Source organism: Tauraco erythrolophus, chromosome 15 (assembly GCF_009769465.1).
Source record: "Tauraco erythrolophus isolate bTauEry1 chromosome 15, bTauEry1.pri, whole genome shotgun sequence".
NCBI classification, from domain to species: domain Eukaryota; kingdom Metazoa; phylum Chordata; class Aves; order Musophagiformes; family Musophagidae; genus Tauraco; species Tauraco erythrolophus.
The window spans coordinates 12,683,237-12,703,507 of NC_141479.1; the positions used below are offsets into that span (position 1 = coordinate 12,683,237).

Below are 20,271 nucleotides of genomic sequence, written 5' to 3' on the forward strand. Positions count from 1 at the left end.
CACGGCGTAACACAAGACTTTTACATAGGTAAGTTAACTGACTCGCCTCCAGAAGCTGACATGGTAAGCTACAATTCTTCCTTAAAAAAAAGTAGTTTTGCAAACACGTTCCATCATTTGGCTTCCCCCCCCCCCCCCCCCCACTTTTTTAAATCCACACTTTTAGTGTGTTAATTTATGCTGCAGCATTAAACTTGTACAAAAAGCTTTAAGGACACTTACTCCCATTAAGTCAATTAAAATACTGCAATTTAGCCTAAACCAACAAGGAATTCCACAGAAGAATTTAAACTGTTTTAACTAAAGCAGCACAATTAGCCTGCAAGCACTAGACTGCGGTAACAACGCAGGTGCTGGACCTACCCCATCATGCTGGACCTAAGAGAACAAAAGTGCTAACAAAAACCTCCACCTTTTCCCCATCCAAAGTAATGTGACTGTCAGAGCTCATCTAACCATGCAAATGTAACTTATTCTTCATTGAAAAACATACAGAAAAGCATCATCAGAAGACTGCAGTGACAGCAAGGCCCTTTCAGCCACTGCCCTCTGAATTTCTCATCTGTGGTTAAAACAAAGCAGATCTGGTTTTTAAAATCAAGCTTACATTATATTCTTCACTGCTAATCGTTTCTAAAAACTGCATCCTGTTTGGCTGATGAACGTTCACAGTATAACTAACTGCAATAAGACAACTTTTCTCCATTACTTTTCTTCCCAAACATTAAGTGTAACTAGAATCACAAAACAACCTCTACTCTTAAATTTCTATGTGTAACCGAAGTATGCAAGTCTTCTGTGGCCACATTTTAGAGGTATGCTAATATATACTTCAATCAGTTATTCTTGAAAATATTACAATGTCATCAAATAAATTTCATTTTTCACCACATCTGAGGAAAATTCTGTTGCATAATTACACACTTTCATCTGTAATAAAAAAAAACACAACAGACTTTCCATCTACATTATTTATTTAAATAATCTCTGATCTGGGTCTTCTTGTAAAAAAATAAATTCTTCAAGAGGGGTTTGATGATTTGTTGGCCAACAGCTTCTCTCACATGTGTAAACTAAAACAGTTCCAAATTCCACTGACAGATCTAAAAACAAAACAATAAAGGTATGTAATGTTAAGGTATGAAAAATGACATAATCAGGGGCTATTGCTTATTGCTATACTTCAATTTTTGCCAATTCAGAAAATGTTTTTCATATCAGTCTCCTACGTATGTAGCATTTTCAAATTGTAAAGATTTTAAAGCAAGCTGACTCAACATTTTCAAAGAGCTTCTTCAAGTATCTGCAACTCTATCTGACAATATCTGCTATTTTCCAAGGCCTCCTTCAAGAGGCAATAAAGCCAAATTACTCCCAAGGTCATGGAGTTATCTGTATTGCTGTTATTAAAGTTCACCAGTGAGCAAAAGAAGTTGCAATCACAGAGACTCCATAAACCAGAGTTATATCTTTTGCTTAGTGAAATCTGTGATGGAAACAGAAGAGATTCTATGTAAGACGATCACTGTAGTGAAGCACATCAGTGTGCGTGGTTAGGAAGAAACAATCCAAACTGCAGTTCACTAAACTTTACTAAGAAGGTGAGTGTTTCTCGTATTGATTCAGCTACGTCAAAGGTCAGCACCTGAATCACTCTGGAGCATGCTGACCAGCGCTGGCATGAGCTGAAATTCAAATATTCTGCTGCTTCCACAGTTACTGCAGGCTGGAATACCTTTGTTAACATTGGCTGGAGGACATGTTATGAATAAAGGTTGGCCACCCCAAGAGTATCTAAGAGAAGAAAGGAAAAAAGTGTTCATTTTTTGTATCTGAATTCCATAGGAAAACATACATGTCGGCAACAGCATTCAGGATTCTCTGAAATCTCTGAACTTGCTTGAAGTAGAACACATTGTTACAAGCCAGAATCATTGCCTAAGCTTCAGATAAGTCATTAAACAAAGAAAAAAGATGGCGAGGGGGAAATCCTTGGAAGGTCTACACTTGGAAAGTCTTAAGGAAAGATCTGGATTTAAAGGAGACAAACGCTTTGAATTGACACCTCCAGAACATGCTGTACTTGACTCATTTAATTAAGCAAACTACACTTTTCTGAAAAATGGAATCATAACCAGTGGCAGTTAAAGATATTCAACATAGAATAGGTTTCAAAACCACTGTAGTTACACCACAGGACCAATTTTTTATTTGTAAGAGCTATCATAGCTCCACAACTAACAGGAAATGAAGATCAAAGATCTGGCAGCCCAGGAGAAATGGTGGTCTAACAGGCATACTCACAATACCCACGATGGGGAAAGGGAGGGCTACATGACGACTAGAACTAGTGATAGTCAGAGTGATGTTTTAGAAGAAGAGAAAATTCAAAGAGTGTAATATTGAAAAGTGATAGATCCAGTGAAAAAAAGTTGTCTGAAAATGTTACTTGCACTCTTCATTAGTACATTTTCTGTATGATTTTTGATAGATAATTAATGACAGTTTCTGATGTTTCTTATCTGTGTAACCAGCCCTCAAACTTTATGTCCTCATCAAAAAGGTACCACCTGGTTCTGCAAACTTGATAAACAAAGGTCCTGTCAGTACACTGAGGCAGTTTGACCAGATAGGTTGCACTGGACACTCTGGTACAAAGAAATTAAAAACTAACACTTGGTATGATCCATGAAAACCATGTGTATTATCCGGTACTAGGAATAATTTATGATTTGAACTCTTTGTGATACATTAATTCAAAATTAATTCCTCTTTTGGGGAAGTAGTTGCTCTGAGGTGAAATCCGGTTTTGTTCTAGGAAAAGCAACAGATTGACAAGAACTGAAGTTTGCAGGGTGCCGAGGGGTAATCCCAATAAGCTGCAGAAGAACTCAGGCTTTAAAACAAGTAATTTCTTACTTTAGTAACATCTAAAGGACTGAGACATTACCAATTACAATAAGGTTACAAAACCTCAGAGAAGCAGATAGCCTTGGAAATCTACCACAACAGCATACCACTGTGTACTATATACTTCCATCTCAAAACTGTCTCTTGAAAACCTCTGTGCCTGGATTTCAGCAAGTCTTCAAAGACAATCTGGGTCTGTTCTCATAAGTCTTATGTTGAAAATCTCCCATAGTCAGATCTGGGGTCTCTGATCCTGCTTTGCTTCTCATCTACTTATACTTCGTATAAAAAAGCCCAATCAGGGAGTTAAGTCTGACCACACAGACATGGTAACAGCCCTCTTAGTATTTTTTTTTTTTTTTAAGTAAGAAACAAAAATATACATCTATTTCCAATGAAATAGTTTACTTTGATGTACTAACAATCCATGTCTATGCTCTGTATCTCCTTGTTACAAACAGATGATCAACATACCTTAGAATCTGTTCGTGACACACAGATATTCTTTTCATAAATTTATGGAACGTGTAGTCCCTGCTTTTGACTTCACTCTTCTCATATTTTTCATTATCTCCTTCACCTGCAAAACTATAAGAACACAAGAAAAGAACAGAATTTCCAATGAGGTTTTCAGTATGATATGCATGCTTTAAATAAGCAATGGTTACTATAGATTCACATTAAATTATGCTAAGTATGCTGAAAAAAAACCTACACACATTAAATTGAGAGGCAATTCTTGTTCAAGGTTGCAAGTGAACGTTTTGCTTCTAGTTCTTCGGTTTCTGGTGGCTTACAATTACTAACCATGTTTCAAACTACCACGAGATTCAAATCCACCAGATACCTGCTTATTCCTTAAAAAAAAAAAATCATTCCTGTAGTAAATTCTCAGAAGTTTTTCTAGTTTTGAAATTACAATGTTGTCTTTTTAGATTTTGAATTAAGTGTAAATAAAGTTCTATGATTTGATAAAGTCTCTAGTCAAAATCTCTGAGTAATTAAACTCTTCAAAATGCAACTGAAATATAGCAAAGCTTCAGCCTTGTAAAGAAACAAAAAATTCAAATGTCATAATATAAACTCATGCCATTTCGCATAAGATATTGTTTAAATCACAGTGGTTTGGTTTCAAAGATTGACGGTCCACTGCTCTATCTGGAGCCCAAGGACATTCCAACTGCTCAGTCACTCAGAAATGGACACATCTCTGAATAACTCAAAATTTGACGGAACTGGGTGCATTGTTATGTTCTTCCAGCAAAGTACTACACAACAATAATTCCTGAAGGATCCAGTTACAAACAAAAAACATCCAGATTTAGTGAGAGTCAGATTATCAGTCATCATACAGGAAACTACGTAATCTCTTCAATTTCAGCACAAAATCCAGAGCTGTTCTCACCTTTCTGACATCAACTGTTCCAAATCAACACCCTCTCTCTGCTGATACTCCTTCAACAGCTTAACTGCATGATCTGTATCAAGGAAGCCAGTGTAGTCTTCCTCATCCACAACGCTAATGTAAAATGGCTGGAACATAGGAGCTGAACTAGACGTTGCCATTACCATTCCCTCACTGACTGGAGCATGTGTATTCAGGGAGTCTGATCCATCCTTAGCTTCAGACAAGCGAAGCTGTTGGAACTGGGATGCACAGTCCACCTCTCCGGACAAGGAGCTGCTCACCGCTTCACTTAAGCCATGCAGCTGAAGGGAGGCACATGCAGGAGATTCCATTCCATCACAGGCTCCCCAGTCATCTGCCTCATCACACCAATCCTTTGCAGCAAAGTTTGAGTCTTTTTTCTGAGGAAAAAAAAAAAAAAGGAAAAAGAACATTGTCAAGACCAGCCACCCTAATGCACTTCAAATACAGTTTCAGAACAGATAAGAAAACAAACACCTTCACCTAATGCTCAGTGTTATCTTGCCCATTTTCCTCACAGAGGTAGTTATCAGAATACCCACGTTTACTTTCACAGCTGCAGTTATGGCAAAAAACATCTCGCGCTGGAGAAACAGAACCAGAATGCAACGGCCTTTGTATATCGTGCTGCCATACCTTGGCTGCTGGCATGACCACTGACAGCTAGTTTGGGTACGTCTATCTGAAGCAGTTACTGTACCACAGGTAAGCTCAAAGGCCAGAACATGGAGGAAAATAATAACAACAACAATGATCACACTATCATTTTATCAGAACATAAGATCATTTACCACAGACCAAAATTTCATTTTGCAACTGCCCCAGCTGAATAAACACTTTCTGCCTGTCATCCCTACTTTGACAGCCATCCTCCTCTTTCAATCTTAAGACCAAAACACAGCTTTTCCTCACAAGCAAAAATACCAGAAGTAACAAGAGTCAGATTAATTAAAAGTGATGATAATTTTAAAATATCTATTTAAATTAGAAAATAAAGAAAACATCTTAAAGATCCAAACCTAAACACTTCAGTCCAATCATTTCAAGTTGAAAAATAACAATTAGGTAGCTCAAACAACTAAAGTATTAAATATCGGTTTTGACCGTACGGTTGGACTGCAATCTCCACTTTAAAACAAGCCTAACATAGACCACAAACAAGAACTTCATCTTCTCATAAATAATACGTAGTACTCACGCTGTCAAAAATGCCACCACCGTGACTTCTCCACATGACCACACTGATGACTCAAAACCAGCACAGAGCACAGCTTCTTGAGAAAGGTTACAGCTACTTAAACAAGCACATACAAGCGCGAAACTCGCCCAGCTCAGCCGCAGTGCTATGGTAAAACCTCCTCGAGACTGCACGTCACACAGCACACAGAAACAAAGGACAGAACCCGAGAAGGCAGCTCGCTAGTTATACCTGGTTTACGCTGTAATTTTGTCTTTCCTTTTCTTGTCTCTGCAAATATTGAGAGCGCAGAACCTTCCAGCTTTAACGTGCCGTGTCAAAAAAAAAAAAAAAAAAAAAAAGAGAGATGTAAGGAATAAAACGCGTGAGCCGAAGGGGCATTTATGAGTCGCAGCCGAGCTGCGCACGTTTAGGAACAGACCCGCAAAGTTGTCCTCACCTGCGCGGCGCTCCCCAGCAGCCCTTCCCGGCGCACGCGAAGACGTTGGCGACGCGGTGGAAGGGGGACCCCTCCAGCGGGCAGTACAGCTGCACCAGGTGCGCCAGCGCCCCCCCGCACACCCCGCAGCACGGAGCGCCCGGCCGCACCGAGGGCACCCAGTCCTGAAAGACGAACCGCACACGCACCGCTGGAGACGCTCTCCGGGCAGAGAGCCCCGTCCGCCGCCATCCTCCCCCCGCCCCGCCCCGCCCAGTCCAGTCCAGTCCAGTCCGGTCCAGTCCCACCCTACCGCGGAGCCGCCCAGCTTGTTGGTGGCCCAGGCGGGGGCCTGCCCGCCTCCTCGGCACGGCCCCACCATGGCGGCGTCGCGCAGCCCCAGCAGCACGGGCGGCCCCGCCGCCATGGCAGCGCCGCCCCGCCCGCGCGGCTACGGCCGCCGCCAGCGGACACACGCCGCCGGATCGCTCGCCCCTTCCGGCGGCCGTGACGCCCCGGCAGCGCCCGCTGGCGGGCACGCGCGTGCTCGCGGCGTCGGGCAGCGGCTGCGCGCGCACGGCCGGTGCCCCGCGGCCGCCTTCGCCCCGCCGCCCGCGCCGCCTGCCGTGCGCCGCGCGGCGGTGCCATCCGCGGTCGTGACACAGAGCGGTAGAGCCGCCTTGGTGCGGTGTTCCGGCAGGCCGAGGAGGACTTGCCCTGGGATTACCGGGGTACGCAGCAGAAATGTTGCGACCAAACGGTGCTCGGGTACAAATGACGAGTGAACAAGTTACCGAGCCAACCCGAGAAGGATTTCCAAGCACAAAGCCAGCGTCATCTGCGCCGTCTGCTTGTATGGAGGTTGGTTTTGAGCCTTCAGTTGAGCTTGGCTGATGCTGAAATTCATGAAAGCACACCGGATTGTCTAATAGACAAGCAAGTAATCCAAACTCGGAGCTGGTGCTTCAGTGTTACTTACTCAAGCTCCAGTTGGAAGCAAGAGGTTTGCCGGAGCTCAAAGGAGAATTACGTTGATTCCTGCTCAGGTACTACCAGTCAGCAGCGCCTGCTGTTTTCCATACCTGGAAATGACTCACGTAAAGAACACAAAACTTGAATAATCTTCCTGTGAGTTTTCACAGAATTCTCTCAAGCTCATGGCTCCGTTCCCTTTTGGGGTACGTTGTTCTTCTCACATATGTGTAGTGTCTCCTGGAGCTTGGGAACCACCTCAGGGACACTGAAGGGATGGACCCTCTACAGAGCCTGAACTGCAGCCTAACGCCCCCCCCCCTGCATCTGGCACTTAGTTCAAGGACATCATGGTACACGGGGGGCACTCCGCCACAGTGTCTGTATCCAAGAAAATGAAGGAGGGACCAAAGCCGGGACTAGTGCAGGTGTGAAGTACCAACCCTCGCTAGATAAAAGTCAATTAGCACATCAAAATTGCCTCTTACTGTGAAAGACTCTCTGTTCTTTAATGCTGGAAGGCCACATTTTTGTCCAATCCTTTTGCCAAAGGAGGCTATTTCAGCACCTGCAGAGTACAAAGAATGTTTTCCGTGCACTCCTATGCTCCTGAATAGTTAATAAATCGATGTACAAATAAAAGGCATTATATGCATCTTGCAGTCAGAAGCAGAAATCCAAATCCATGGTTCCTTACTCTTACTACGTACGGGACTGCATTGATTCTTTTTGCAGCTAGTAGCAGTGATGGGGTTTTAGGGAAAAAAATACTGTCCACAAGTGCACCGATAAAAAGAGGATGCTGGAGAAAAAAGTACCTCTTTGTTATTTATGTATCGGCTTTGCTTGGAAATATAATTCAGCTTTCTTAGTATTGACCTAAAGAAATCACCCAAGTGACCTATTTTTAGTTATCATATATAATGTCAAAGGTTTCAGGCCTTGTTCTGAATTTCTCTTCCATAATTTTAGTACCGTGCAAGAATTTAATACTGAACGCTCAAGACAGAGAGTGATGACTTACTAACTCGTTTCTACCTGCAGCTTCTTAGAGTTGGATGAGTAACAGGGTCAAAATAGGCTTAAGTGGTAAGATTGCAAAAGAACTGACAAGCCAGCACAGGGATACGGAAGAACTGATCATGGGCACAGATAAAACTGTGACTAACAAAAGGTCAGTTTTGCAAAAAGAAGAGCTTTCTCAATGACTGTGCTTCCTAGAAAGGTTGCTGTATTACTTCCTCCAATATGCAGTCCGTCCTTCTTGCACACTGTATTCAAAAATCAGCCAACTGCTAGGAAGCACCTTGCTGATGACACAAAGAATTGCGCAAAGCTGGCCAGTTCCATTTTTGCAGTTTTAACTCTCCTGTCTGGTATTCATGAGCCTGTGTAGTTCATAGCTTTTCCCAGGAAAAAAAAAAAAAGCATTAGTTGTTTACATTCCTGTGACGTGTGCACTTCTACCCTGAGACATGTAAGAACAGACCTAAGGGAGAGCAGGGAATGTTCCTGTTCAGATTCTTCAGGTGCAACATTATTGTTCAAGGCCATTATTGTGAAGATCTGCAAAAGCCAATCAAGTGTCATATGATAGTTTTGCTTCAAGTTATCTTATTTTTAGAGAAGTATTCTGTCTTATAAAACAAAGTACAGTACTAGCCACCATTTTGAGTTATGCTTACAATCTGCTTTGCTGTTTCTTCTCTGAAGCACTGAACCAGTGCAGCTGAATCAGGTTTTTCACAGCCAGCGTAGTTGCAATTCTCTACAATTTTCTTATATTAAGTATGCTAATTACTCCTCCGAGGGTAGTATATTCTTCAGCAAGTGAATCACAGTGAACAGTCATCAGCTATGCTGTGGTAGGAATACTAAATGATTTTGCAGAACTCCAATGCCTTCCATCAAAGCTGAAGACCAGAGACATGTTTCATGTAAAAGCTGTGACAAACATTCCAAATTTCCCTTGATTCTCTCCTTTCACTGTGATCATGACAACAGATTACACAATACTGAGTTAGAAGGTGATTATTAAACTCTGCATTCTGACAAACTGATTTTGTTTGACTCTAATTTGGGTTTGAAAAGCAAACGGTATCCTCCACAACACTTATAAATCTGTGCGTACTCTCCTTTCATTCATTGTTTCTTTTGTGAGCTGTGTCCAAAACTCCATTTTGTGTTCTTTCAACTTCTTTGCTGCCTTTTGCGTTAGGTCTATTTCCAGGTACTCTTCATCCAGATCATACTGAGGCCAATGGACCAAGCCTTCTCCATTGGGATTTCTGGAAAGAATATAACAAAATGTTAGCATTCCATTTGCCTATCAATTGTGCTCTGATCGCTTGGGATGAGAGCGTTTCAGGAAACTAATTTGAGCTGATTGTGTGATTTAGTACCCGAATAGTTGGATGTTTTTTATCAAAACGCCCATTGGTGGAATAGCAAACGTTTAATAATTGCCATTACTTTTGGATCTAAAACTCCATTGCAGATGGAGTAACAGCTCTTGGATTTATTTCCTTTTTCAGTCTGCCTGTTATTTTAAAACGTTTTTCTTGCAATCATTAAGACTAGAAATAGTAAGTATGGCTATTATGTTTCAGGCAGTACAGAGAAAACTTGATTGACAAAATTATCATTATATATTCTCACCCATTTTTAGCAAAGTTAGTCCAGTATCTCATAACAGTTCTGCTAAGTTTATTTTCTTCTTCGGTAGCATGCCCTGCAAAGTGAGAGATGAGACGGCAACATTAAAAACGAAATAATCGAAGAAGTAGCAGCTATGTCAATTCCAATAGACTGTAATCAGCTCTACTTGTTACTCTGAGCTGTGCGAGTTTTACAGGAGCAGAGCTGGGAGACAACTGCAGATGAATGACTTCATGGAAAGTAACTACCACTAAAGGCAGAAAATGTTTATGTTGATTCCGATGTTTCTAAGAGAAAAAGTCTATTCCAAAGCCCTCCAGTAAGTAAAATGAATAATAACGATATTTTAAAAGGGATACTTCAGTGAGCATGGATACATCACCGGCTAAGAATGGCTTTCCAAAGACAAAGGCAATCTCATTTCCATGATCTGCTTTTACAAACTCTGGTACAACACCAGCCGCTGAACTTGGTCGATGTTGAAATTCATAAAAGTAGACTGGGTTGCCAGCATCTAGTAGAAAATGTACAGAAGAGTGTTAGTTTGAGAGCTGAAAATACCTGCCACCAAAGATGATAAACATTCACTACAAGCTCTTTTGATAAAAAGAAAACTCTATCACTTCTGTGGATAATGAAGTGTGGTGCATTCTGTCGACTAATACACCCCAGGGTGGAATTCTACCTTTCTTCTAACAGGTGCTGAACTAGAGACTCACCTCTATGGTATCTAGCCACTTCAACGGCTGAAAGAACAAAGAAAAAGTCTCCGAGTGCATCAAGAAGGCCATCTCGCACCTGAGCACGGTTTTTTGCGTTCCCGATGTATTCATTGTATACTTGGTCAACAACTTCAGAAGTAGCATCCTGCAATGAACAACGAAAATACTTCTTACAATGATGTGAATATTATAAAGAGTAACAGCACTAATTGAGTGTGCCATCTGCACATCCCTGGCGAAAGCCCAAACGTTACCTTCTTTCAGAGAAAATCCTCAACTGTGTCAGAGCGTGCTCAGAGCTCAGGAGGTACACAGCTATGGGATATAGACATTCCCAGGAAAAACAAGTTTGCAAGATGCAAAGATCAAACATCTTTAGATAAACATCAGTCAGGGATGCTGATAAATAGATACAGCAGTCTCTTCTCCCATCTCTGGAAATAACTCTCATAAGAGAAAAGAAAGTCTGCTGCATTTCATAAAAATCATTTAGTGTTGTAGAGGGCCATATTTTACTCCCTTTCAGAACAAGCCTGGGCTCTGCTTTCCAAGTTCAGGATGGATGTCTGTGACATGGAGTGATCCATTGCAAGCACTGGCCCTGTTTGTAAAGTCTTTAATTCTTTCCTATTAATCTGCAGTTTTCCTATATTTAGTTGTTTCAGGAGAGCACAAGGGAACCAGAGGGCTAAGAGGTTTGCAAATTACTGGGAAGCCAACACTCAAGATACCTAAACACAGGTATCTCAGTGCCATTCTAAACATCTCAGGTTATCCCTTTAGTCTCCAGCTACTGCTTCAGAATGGTGTAGCTAAGCTGGGGTATCTAAAATACCACAAGAGATCTGTGTTCAGGCATCTGTATCACTCCTGGATTTCCACAGAACTCCTTTTAAATAAGAGGGGCGTTTAGGATAGAAATTTAAAGTGTATTTTCATGCGCTAGTGGCGACTGGATTACACCATGTCTGCTGCCCATTACTGCCCTATGGAAGGAAACTGTCAAACAGAACAAAGTTTGCCTTTAAAATACACCTCTCCAGAAGTACTAATATAGAACCAGACCAGTGAAGAAGCAGCACTGGGTTAATCTCAGTGCTGCTTATTAACCAGAGACTGGTTATGGTCTCTTACCTTACGTGATAATGGTAAGGAGTTCTGTAAAACTTGACGTGCAACATCTTCATCCAGTCCATCTGTGTAAGCAGGAAATTCCATTTCCTGCATGATACCAAGAATAATATTTCTTAGAAAAATCTTATATTAACAAAATGATATCTAAATAACATTATAAGTCTCTTACCTGAGGAATTATCCATCCAAATTCACAGTTATTTACTCCTACTATATATGGGACTGCATTGATCACTTTCTCAGATAGTAATTGCCTGGGACTCTTTGGAAGAAATACACCATCTGCAGTTGCACTGATTGGGACAGGCTGAAGGGGAAAAGAAAAAAAAGCAAGCTTCATTAATGTGCAATATATGCCATATTTTTACTGTAGTTCCAAAGCAAAACAAAAATTATCAAGCGAAAATATAAGAAGTAATAGCATTTAAGTCATCTCTAAATTTTGTGACAGATTTTCTGGACTAGGCAGAGGAATCTATGCAGACTAGCATTAAAGTTTTATGTTTGTAAAGATAGGTGCTGATGCCCAATTTACATCTTTCCTTAGTTCAATGCTATTATGGATGTGTGGAACAGTAGTGGAAAACCTAACTTCTGGTTTGAAAGTGCGAAGGAACATGGAAGCTAGCACTGCGAGAAGAAGATTTAAGTAGTTTGTAATATGTTCTATTCTATTCTATCACATTACATTAAATTATATGACATTATACTATATTAATTTCCAGGTTGACCCAGAGAAACTGTGACATTTCATATTGTCTTTTCCTTCCCCTGCTAGAGTGTGACAGCAAAACACAAGTAGCTCAAAGTCCATGGAGAAGGGAAGGGAGGTAACCTGTTCACATTTGTCAGGTGAGATACAGCACAGCCGCAGTGTTGTTAAAAAATGGAAAGGTCGAGAGAGTAACGTCAAGTTCTCCTAATATTACAACACAGAAATAGCATACTCTGCTGTGATACAATTTGGAATGCCATTTAAATGCAAGTAGTATCATTGCACCTACCATTTTCTGTGTGATCTGCAGTATCTCTTCTTCTGTTTTTTCTCTCAAGCATTCCACTATTGCAGCCGAACTGGATTTTTCACAGCCAGAGGCAGCAGCAATTCTCTGCAATCCATAAAAACACACACTCACTTTTTCGTATACTTCCCATAGAAGGCTCAGTGTGCCACAGTCTGGGAGCCCAGTAGGGAGGAGTCTGAACTTCTGCACAAGGATCACTGAAGCCAGACATGTCCCAGCTGCAGAGGTAGAGAATAGGAAGCCCTGATAACCCTTCACACTGTGGGCTGAGCTGGAGGACAACACATACTGCTCCAAAATATTTTGATGCAGAAATAGACTAATATAGGCATTCTGGTAAATAACATGCTAGGCTGAGAAGGCAAGAGGACATAAAGGAGTTAGAGTGGTGCAGTCAAGAAACAACCATGTCGATGCTAAAAAAAAGCACGTTAAACCATTCTTGACAATGTCTTTTTGGGTAGAGTAACAGCTGTCATGAGAGAGACAGAGCTCATTATAATGTTGCCTCTTTTATATCCCAGATTATCAAATCTACCTTCCTGGAACTTGTTTCTCATAGTTGAAAAAGAAAATAGGATTGAAGTCAGCTCTTCTCTTCAAATATAAACAGATCGAATAAAGTCTTGTTCATTTGCACAAAACAGGCAAGACAACAGAAGACAATACATGTTAGAGTATTCCTTTACATTTCACACTTCTTCCCTGCCTTCTCTCTTTGCTTCCTTAGTCTTTTGCTTTCACGCAGATATACATGGATATTTGGGTATCTGAAAAGCAAAGCATCATTAAACGTGTATTATTTGCACACAGCAATAAGTGTCTTTAATGATTGTGGTTGTCTTTCTACATTGTGTAATAAACTGCTTAAGATATGCAAAGCTATCTGGAAAAATAATTAAAATTACCACAAAATACTCACTTGTGCTTCCTCCTCAGGCTGGTCAGTGAACAAAGTCCTGACTGCAGTACCGCTCTCTGAAATGGCCTTATGGAACAAGCCCTTCGCCAGGGGAGATAAGACCTGTAAAAAAGCAAGAATGAGCATTACAAGCGTGACAAGCATTATCAGGGATAAACGAGTTCATGCCTGCCTTTCCCCTCCCATCGCACCTTGTTTCCAAGACTTCATGGAACTACACTGCAAGCCAGATACGGTTCAAATACAGCTGTGCCCAGGATAGTCGGGCTGTGCTGCAGACGGGGAATAAAGAACTACTGGCCAGAGGGCAGGAGTTAGGAAACAGGAATTTTTATTACAAGTATCACTGAACCCTGGTATCACTGTGTGATCTGTACCAAATTGTGAGAAACCAGAGAAGAAGAACCTCTTAGCCAATGTGCTCAGCATTGATGTGGACATTTTACATCATCACTGGGTCACAAATTGCACGTCTAGTTCAGCTGTCATGACTATTTGCCTCAGTTACTTTGCACGAGTGACTGTCAAAGCAAACAGAAAAAGGGGCAATACATCCTCTTAAAGGAGTTTTCCCACAGGGATTCATTTTTAGATTTTTGGCACTGCCAAAACCCCCCAGAATTTAATTCAGCAGATGAGGAATAACATTTTGGACCTGAACTACAAGATCTGGGTACAAAAAGAACATTGTCATCAATCAGAAGCTGCACTGATCTCACATCGTATCATAGACCAAGGTGATGTGTCATTTACTCTAAAACCATCCCTCTTCTCTCACTGACTTTTCATGTTGGTACTAAAAATGAACGTGGATGGTGGGTTTTTTCAAAAAATAATTAAAATTCAATGTTAATGAGAACGTACAAGAGCAGAAACGCTGATTCCTCCTGCGGATTCTCCAGCGATAGTGACGGATCCTGGATCTCCTCCAAAATGTATGATATTTTCCTGAATCCACTGAAGAGCGGCTACTTGATCCAAATATCCCCAGTTACCTCGGGCATGCTTATCACCAGTGCTTCAGAGAAAGAACAGGCTTGTTTAAGTGCTCAATGCAAGAAAAAAAAGGCAGAGAAAATACAGTCTGTGGTACAGGGAATCAGCTGCCACCCTCTACACAGAACTTCTCTGTACAACTGAAAAATAAATGGCTCAGAAAGCATTGAGATTAGAGTAGCAATCAAACAAGAACAGACTTGGAAGCTGACTTGGGACTTGTAAACCGTTCCCAACTGTTGCTTATGTAACTAAGAAACACATAGATTCCTTGCATAAGCAAGTATTCTGCAGTCTCTTCACAAAGGCTTTGCACACATCATTTTGGAAATCACTTGGCAGAAACTGGGATGAAATATCTCACCTCAAATACCCAACAATGCCTAATCTGTATTGGATTGTTACAACCACCACATTGTCAAAGGCCGCTAATGCTGAACCATCATATGATGAAGCTGCTCCAAAAACTAATGCGCCTCCATGGATCCATACAAACACCTGGAAAGACAAAACCAGAAACAATTCAGCACAGGTAAGATCTCTCAGTGATAAAAACTAAATATAAAACCAACATGTAATATTTTGTGCTGTTTCACTGATTTTATTAGGTACATTACACGAGAGCCCCGTGACTCTTCACAGATTATTTAGAGGAAATCAAACATTACCTAGCTAAAACGTCAATAAAATTTTATTTGTAAAATAGGAATTTGTGTATCTTTTAAACCTCAGCAAATATTTCTTTAGGTAAAGCATGTAACTTGATCATCATCACATAACTGCACCTGTATGTCTGGATATAGTACAGGTTGTAGGTTTGCTGTAAAATAATTTTGCTAGAGGTTTTATAATGACTTTACTTACAGGCAGCTTCTCCTGTTTTTCTGTAGAAACGGGTGTATACACATTTAGGTATAAGCAATCTTCAGACACTTGGAGAAGAACCTTTTCTTTTCTATTAGTAAGCATGTCGGACATTGCCTGTCCTTGTACTTTATCCTGTAGACACCTGAATAAATTAAAAAAATAACAAGCAACAGAAAGTACTCAAACCTCAAAGCAAGAAAGTGTATCTTCTTTGTAATTTCACAACGAAGTGCAAACCAGAAACCAATCTCTAGTACATTTCTAGATTGTTGGCCACAGAAAAAATACTTTTTTTTTCACTTTTAAAGTATTTTCTTCCTTTGCTCTGGCATTAAGGAAATCCTTAAAAAGGAGCCACAGCCTACAGCAGTACACAGTGACATGCAGATATAATTTTACATGCTTCAAAATATTGCAGAAATATACCTGCTAATACGTAGGGCTACAAATTACTTCAATGAAAATGGAAATTACTTATTTTTAAACAAGGGCAGCAGTACAAATGGAGGAAGACATTTACAATATAGACTAGAATTGATCCTCATTTCTTATGTGTCCTATTAAGCACGCAACTCACTCAGCATGTTTTCTTCCAATATTTTATTCCAACATTTCCTCAGCTTCTTTCAGTTTCTGCTCCAAAGCCACACAGATTAGAAACATTGCTAAGTAAGGGGCAAGTAGTCCTGAAACCAAACACCACTGGCAAAGTGCTGGTCCACATTAGTTCACCGCTGACGCCCATTAGGTAAGAGTTTTTAATAATAAGAGCAGCTTATAAAGGTGTCTATAGAAATGCATTCATTGTAACAGATGCAGGTGGTAACGAGATAGCACCAAGGAATTTATCTTTGTGGCTATTGATTGCCCTGTTCAACAGTGTCCCAGAATTGCAGATAATACAGAATGAATAAAAAGATCAATGGTTTTGTCATTGTCTTACATCGGTGGGTAGGAAGTGGCATCTCTGACACCTTGCCATGGCTCAGGTGGCTGGGGTTCAGAAAACCTCAGTGGTCCAACTGGAGGCTTAGCAAAAGGAAGTCCCAAAAAGACATTTACACTCCTCTCAGCTGCGTCTACTTTGAATTGGTAGCCTCGGACTCTTCCGTATTTGGTCACCGCTTCTGGTTGCTCTGCTTTTTGTCCTGGGGGATGTGAGCACAAAATCACATTGTTGCTCTATCTGTATGTAATTGCCAGATTTCTAAGAGCTTTAGCTACTTAAACATACGCCTTCTGTTTGCTTAAATAATTCTATCTCATACATAAGGCTTCAACAAACTCTGATCAGTACAGCTAACATTACTTCAGCCTTCATTCTTATTGGTTTGTACGTATAATCTCCCTCAGGTGTATCACATGTACTGGCGTACTCTCCACACACATTAGTAATTGTATAGAGATCTTAATCCTTTTTGATCAAGGTGTCAGTTCAAAGTCCAACAGACTGTTCTCATTAAGAAAAGGCATTTTCTTTGTAAGAAAAGATCTGTGAATAAACAAAATATATTCCACACCCTTCATAGTATGTATAGCCAAAAGAAAAAGCTTCTAACATACCTGAAAATAGTCTGGCATATAAGTACTGTTAACATGTAGGTAAGATTCATTTTAAGATCGACACGAAAGTTCTCAATACCAAATTGCAAATGTGGTACATTGGTCTGCTCTGTCTCAGCAGACAAGATTTTTGGGACAGGATTTTGATTTCTCTATTTGTAAAAGGCAAATAAGACAAATGACTGAAAACAGATCACAGACAGAAATTAAGAACTATTTGCTATTCAGCCTTAATTTCCATGCAGCAAGGTTGGCTGCCCAGAGCCTCCGATACAGCTGGTGTTCCCCTAGGTTTGCAAGCTGCACGTGTGCTCTATTTCCTTACAGAAGGCAGTAGGTAAAAACTCTTCTGGAGCTTACCAGTAGCTACAAGCGCTGTGATCCCAACGGCGAGAATCAAGGACAGCAGTGACAGATCCTTTCCAGTTGCCATGCTGCAAGCTAGTCACATATTTACCTCCTCGGTGCGTTGCCTTATATACTCTGCTAGCTCTAACTGTTACGCAAGGCAGACTGATTAGCAAAAGCAATACCCGAGCTGTGAGCCACCCAACTCTGGGCGGCCAGAGCAGCTGCCCTGCCTGTAAGCCGCTCCTCGAGGGGGGTGCACGGCAGCTCAGCTGTATGTGGGAACAGGGAGCCCTCCCGCCTTGCAGAGTGGCCCCACAAGCTTCACACTGGCTCCCTAGTGCTCCTTACAAATCTTATTCACGAAACCTCAGGCATCAAGTACGAGCCTTAAAATGCTTTGAAAACAGTCTTGCACTGCACCAGGAGATTCGTCCTGCTGCTGTAACACTGCCATATTCCACAGTGAAGTTACCATTTCCTCCCACTATGCAGGGAAGAGACCAGGAAGGGAACTACAGTTTTGCTGTATTACATTACATTATTTATCTCCATAAAGAGTTTGTTTTCTATCTCCTGATCTTTACCCATTTTACTAAACTCTGTCCTTTCCCATTTGCCTTCCCTTTATTTTTCCCCTTCATTTACTATGTATATAGCCACAAAGAGCAAAATCTAAAATAATACTCCAGAAAAATATGGCTTTGTTGAAGTAAAAGTTGAGGGATTCTTTTTTCTCACACAAGGATATTTTTTGACCAAAACAGTACCAGAAAAACCTTCACTTTTCCTGCAGGGTGGATACCCTGCATGTCAGTCAATGCTGCATGTTCAGGCAAGTTTATTTGTTACCTAACACAACACACGAGGTTTCCAACGCTGAAGAGATGATTTCTCAGCTTTTGTAGTGTGGGAGCAACATTAAAGGATTTGGGTGGCAACTATATATTTAATGCCTCTGAGAAATCAGGAGGGTTTATGGACTTCTGTGTGAACTCACGTCTATCAGCGGAGCATGACACGAAAAAGAGGGAAGAGAGAACTGAATAGAAACAAAGGGTTTTTTTGGCTCAGTAGCTTTTGCCCCAGAAAGACTGTTTCACAATTTTGTATCACAAGAATAATCAGTGTTCATAGACAGCATTAAGTATTCTACACCTAGTTGTACTATGGCCGTGCTTGTGTACTTTGCTCCAGCCTTCCCAAGCACATGTGCACAGGCGGGACTTACAGCCCTTGTAGGTAAATCCCGGTCAACTTCAAACAGGACTGTTCCGGGCGCAAACTGTTGGCAGGTAGCTTCAGATGTGCATATTGAATGCATTCTGAATATCTGAAGCATTTGCTCTCTTAATCAGGAGACTCCTGCCCTCTCTACTGAGCCCTGTGCTGCAGCAGCACACTTAACAATGCCAATGCCAGTGTGCACACGAGCTGTTCCTGAGTGTACAGTTAGTGCACAGCATACACTGGTAAATGGGATAATGCTGTAAATGTGAGCTTCTAAGAAAATAATGTGGACAATAACGTCACTGCAGAATTTTTATGGCCGTATAGATGTTCCCTGGGAGACTTTTTTCTTGTTTCTCAAGAGTGAAGTTCATGACATTACATGTCAATAAAACTGCTCTGGGATTAGGCTGCAGTTTCATGACTGTACAGCCTCTACTGCACCGATAGATGTATGCACTGTCAAATGCAATGAATGGAAACAAATGCCTGAGGTACAAGCGATGGCGTTTAGCATAACCTATCTTCTACCTTCATCTCCGTGATAAAGGTCTCCTGGAAGCCAAGGGCAGAAGTACTGTGTAGTAGTAAACTCTGGGCTCCTGTTTGCCCTCTTGAAACTGGTGGCAAATTCTCTCACCGTTTCGACTTACCTTGGTCTGCTTAGTTCCTGGCATGGGAAAACTGTTTCCATGTGAGGGGGAACTACAAGAACGTATGTTGCTGCTTCGTTCTGCCTTCAGTTATGGGGAAGCGACAGAAAAACCTGAGCCGCTGGGAAATTTGGTAACTGTATTTAATTAATGAGGCTTCTGTTGTAGACACAAATCTAGGAGACAGTAAAGGATCACAAAGGGGAAATAGATCAACTGGAATTATTACAGTGAATAACTGCAAATATGACAACTGTGGAGAAAAAATGAAAAGAAACAAAACACAATTTTATCCTCAAAATTACTTTAAGTGATTCCTTTTACTATCCTAATTGTTTGCATATCATGTGCATGTTTTGACTGTAAATTATAACTCTGAATTAACCTACATTAATCTGAATTAACATCATTTTATCAGAACATAAGATCATTTAGTACAGACCAAAATTTCATACTGCAAAAGCACCAGCTGAACAAACATTCTGCCCTTCATCACTATTTTGATAGCCATCCCTCTCTTTCAGTCTGTGACGTAAGTAAGTTACAACAGCATGCACATACTGAGGATTTGCAACTTTGAACAAGGCAGCATCATAAATGCGTGTGCAAACAGATTTTCTTTCCACAGGAAGCATCAACGTGTGGAAAGCTACAGTATTACAAGGTCAGTAATAATATTGAATACCATTAAAATACTAAAATGTGGAACAATATAGATTTTAACATTACTTACTTTAGCTTGTCTTTCAGGATGGTCAGTTATCAGAGTTCTGTCTGCACTCTCTAAGATAGCCCTATGGAATAAACCCTGTGCCAGAGGAGAGAAGACCTGAGAGGCAGGAATGACACACAACAAAAATACTTGGTCACCAACTTAGAAAGGCAATTAGAGAAATCATGTATAATTACTACACTTTCCATAAAGATTAAGTGTTCTTTTGACAGAATGTGAAAATCAGAACAATAGCAGCAGTACTTGCTGAATATTATCAACTGAATATACTGCTAAGAATTTCTTCAAATACAGGTGCACAGTGCATGCATTTGTATTTAATCAATATGTTCTGTTACCTTGAGCCCAACTGGGTATCTCTACCGAGTGACCAGCAATATTAAGGATACGAAATAAAATGTGCTTTGGAGCATAATGTAAGAACCTGCTACTTAAAGGTAACCTGTGCGTTATGGCCCTACGACCATTCCTTCCTCAACTGCTTGAAAGCCTA

The 20,271-nt window shown here is 40.9% G+C and overlaps 2 protein-coding genes across 3 annotated transcripts; both read right to left on the reverse strand.

Annotated features, from left to right (window-relative positions):
• Nucleotides 1–963: 963 nt before the first annotated feature.
• Nucleotides 964–6,382, reverse strand: PDCD2L (programmed cell death 2 like). Its single transcript, XM_086620855.1, has 7 exons — nucleotides 6,269–6,382; nucleotides 5,977–6,140; nucleotides 5,769–5,838; nucleotides 4,316–4,719; nucleotides 3,385–3,498; nucleotides 1,646–1,794; nucleotides 964–1,103 (listed from the first exon to the last, which is right to left on the reverse strand). Exons 1-7 carry the CDS (start codon nucleotides 6,380–6,382, stop codon nucleotides 973–975), a joined length of 1,146 nt encoding a protein of 381 aa, XP_086476981.1. The 3' UTR covers nucleotides 964–972.
• Nucleotides 6,383–9,040: 2,658 nt separating this feature from the next.
• On the reverse strand, nucleotides 9,041–17,247 carry LOC147527759 (fatty acyl-CoA hydrolase precursor, medium chain-like). 2 transcript variants are annotated; one of them, XM_086620852.1, is made up of 13 exons: nucleotides 17,175–17,247; nucleotides 16,195–16,387; nucleotides 15,249–15,393; nucleotides 14,749–14,882; nucleotides 14,253–14,406; nucleotides 13,389–13,490; nucleotides 12,446–12,550; nucleotides 11,611–11,748; nucleotides 11,442–11,528; nucleotides 10,305–10,452; nucleotides 9,968–10,099; nucleotides 9,586–9,658; nucleotides 9,041–9,215 (listed from the first exon to the last, which is right to left on the reverse strand). In XM_086620852.1, the coding sequence occupies exons 1-13, from the start codon at nucleotides 17,245–17,247 to the stop codon at nucleotides 9,041–9,043; spliced, it is 1,659 nt and encodes a 552-aa protein (XP_086476978.1). The 2 variants fall into 2 exon arrangements, with proteins under 2 accessions (XP_086476978.1, XP_086476977.1); XM_086620851.1 differs by having other exon boundaries at nucleotides 16,195–16,399.
• Between the last annotated feature and the right edge of the window lie 3,024 nt (nucleotides 17,248–20,271).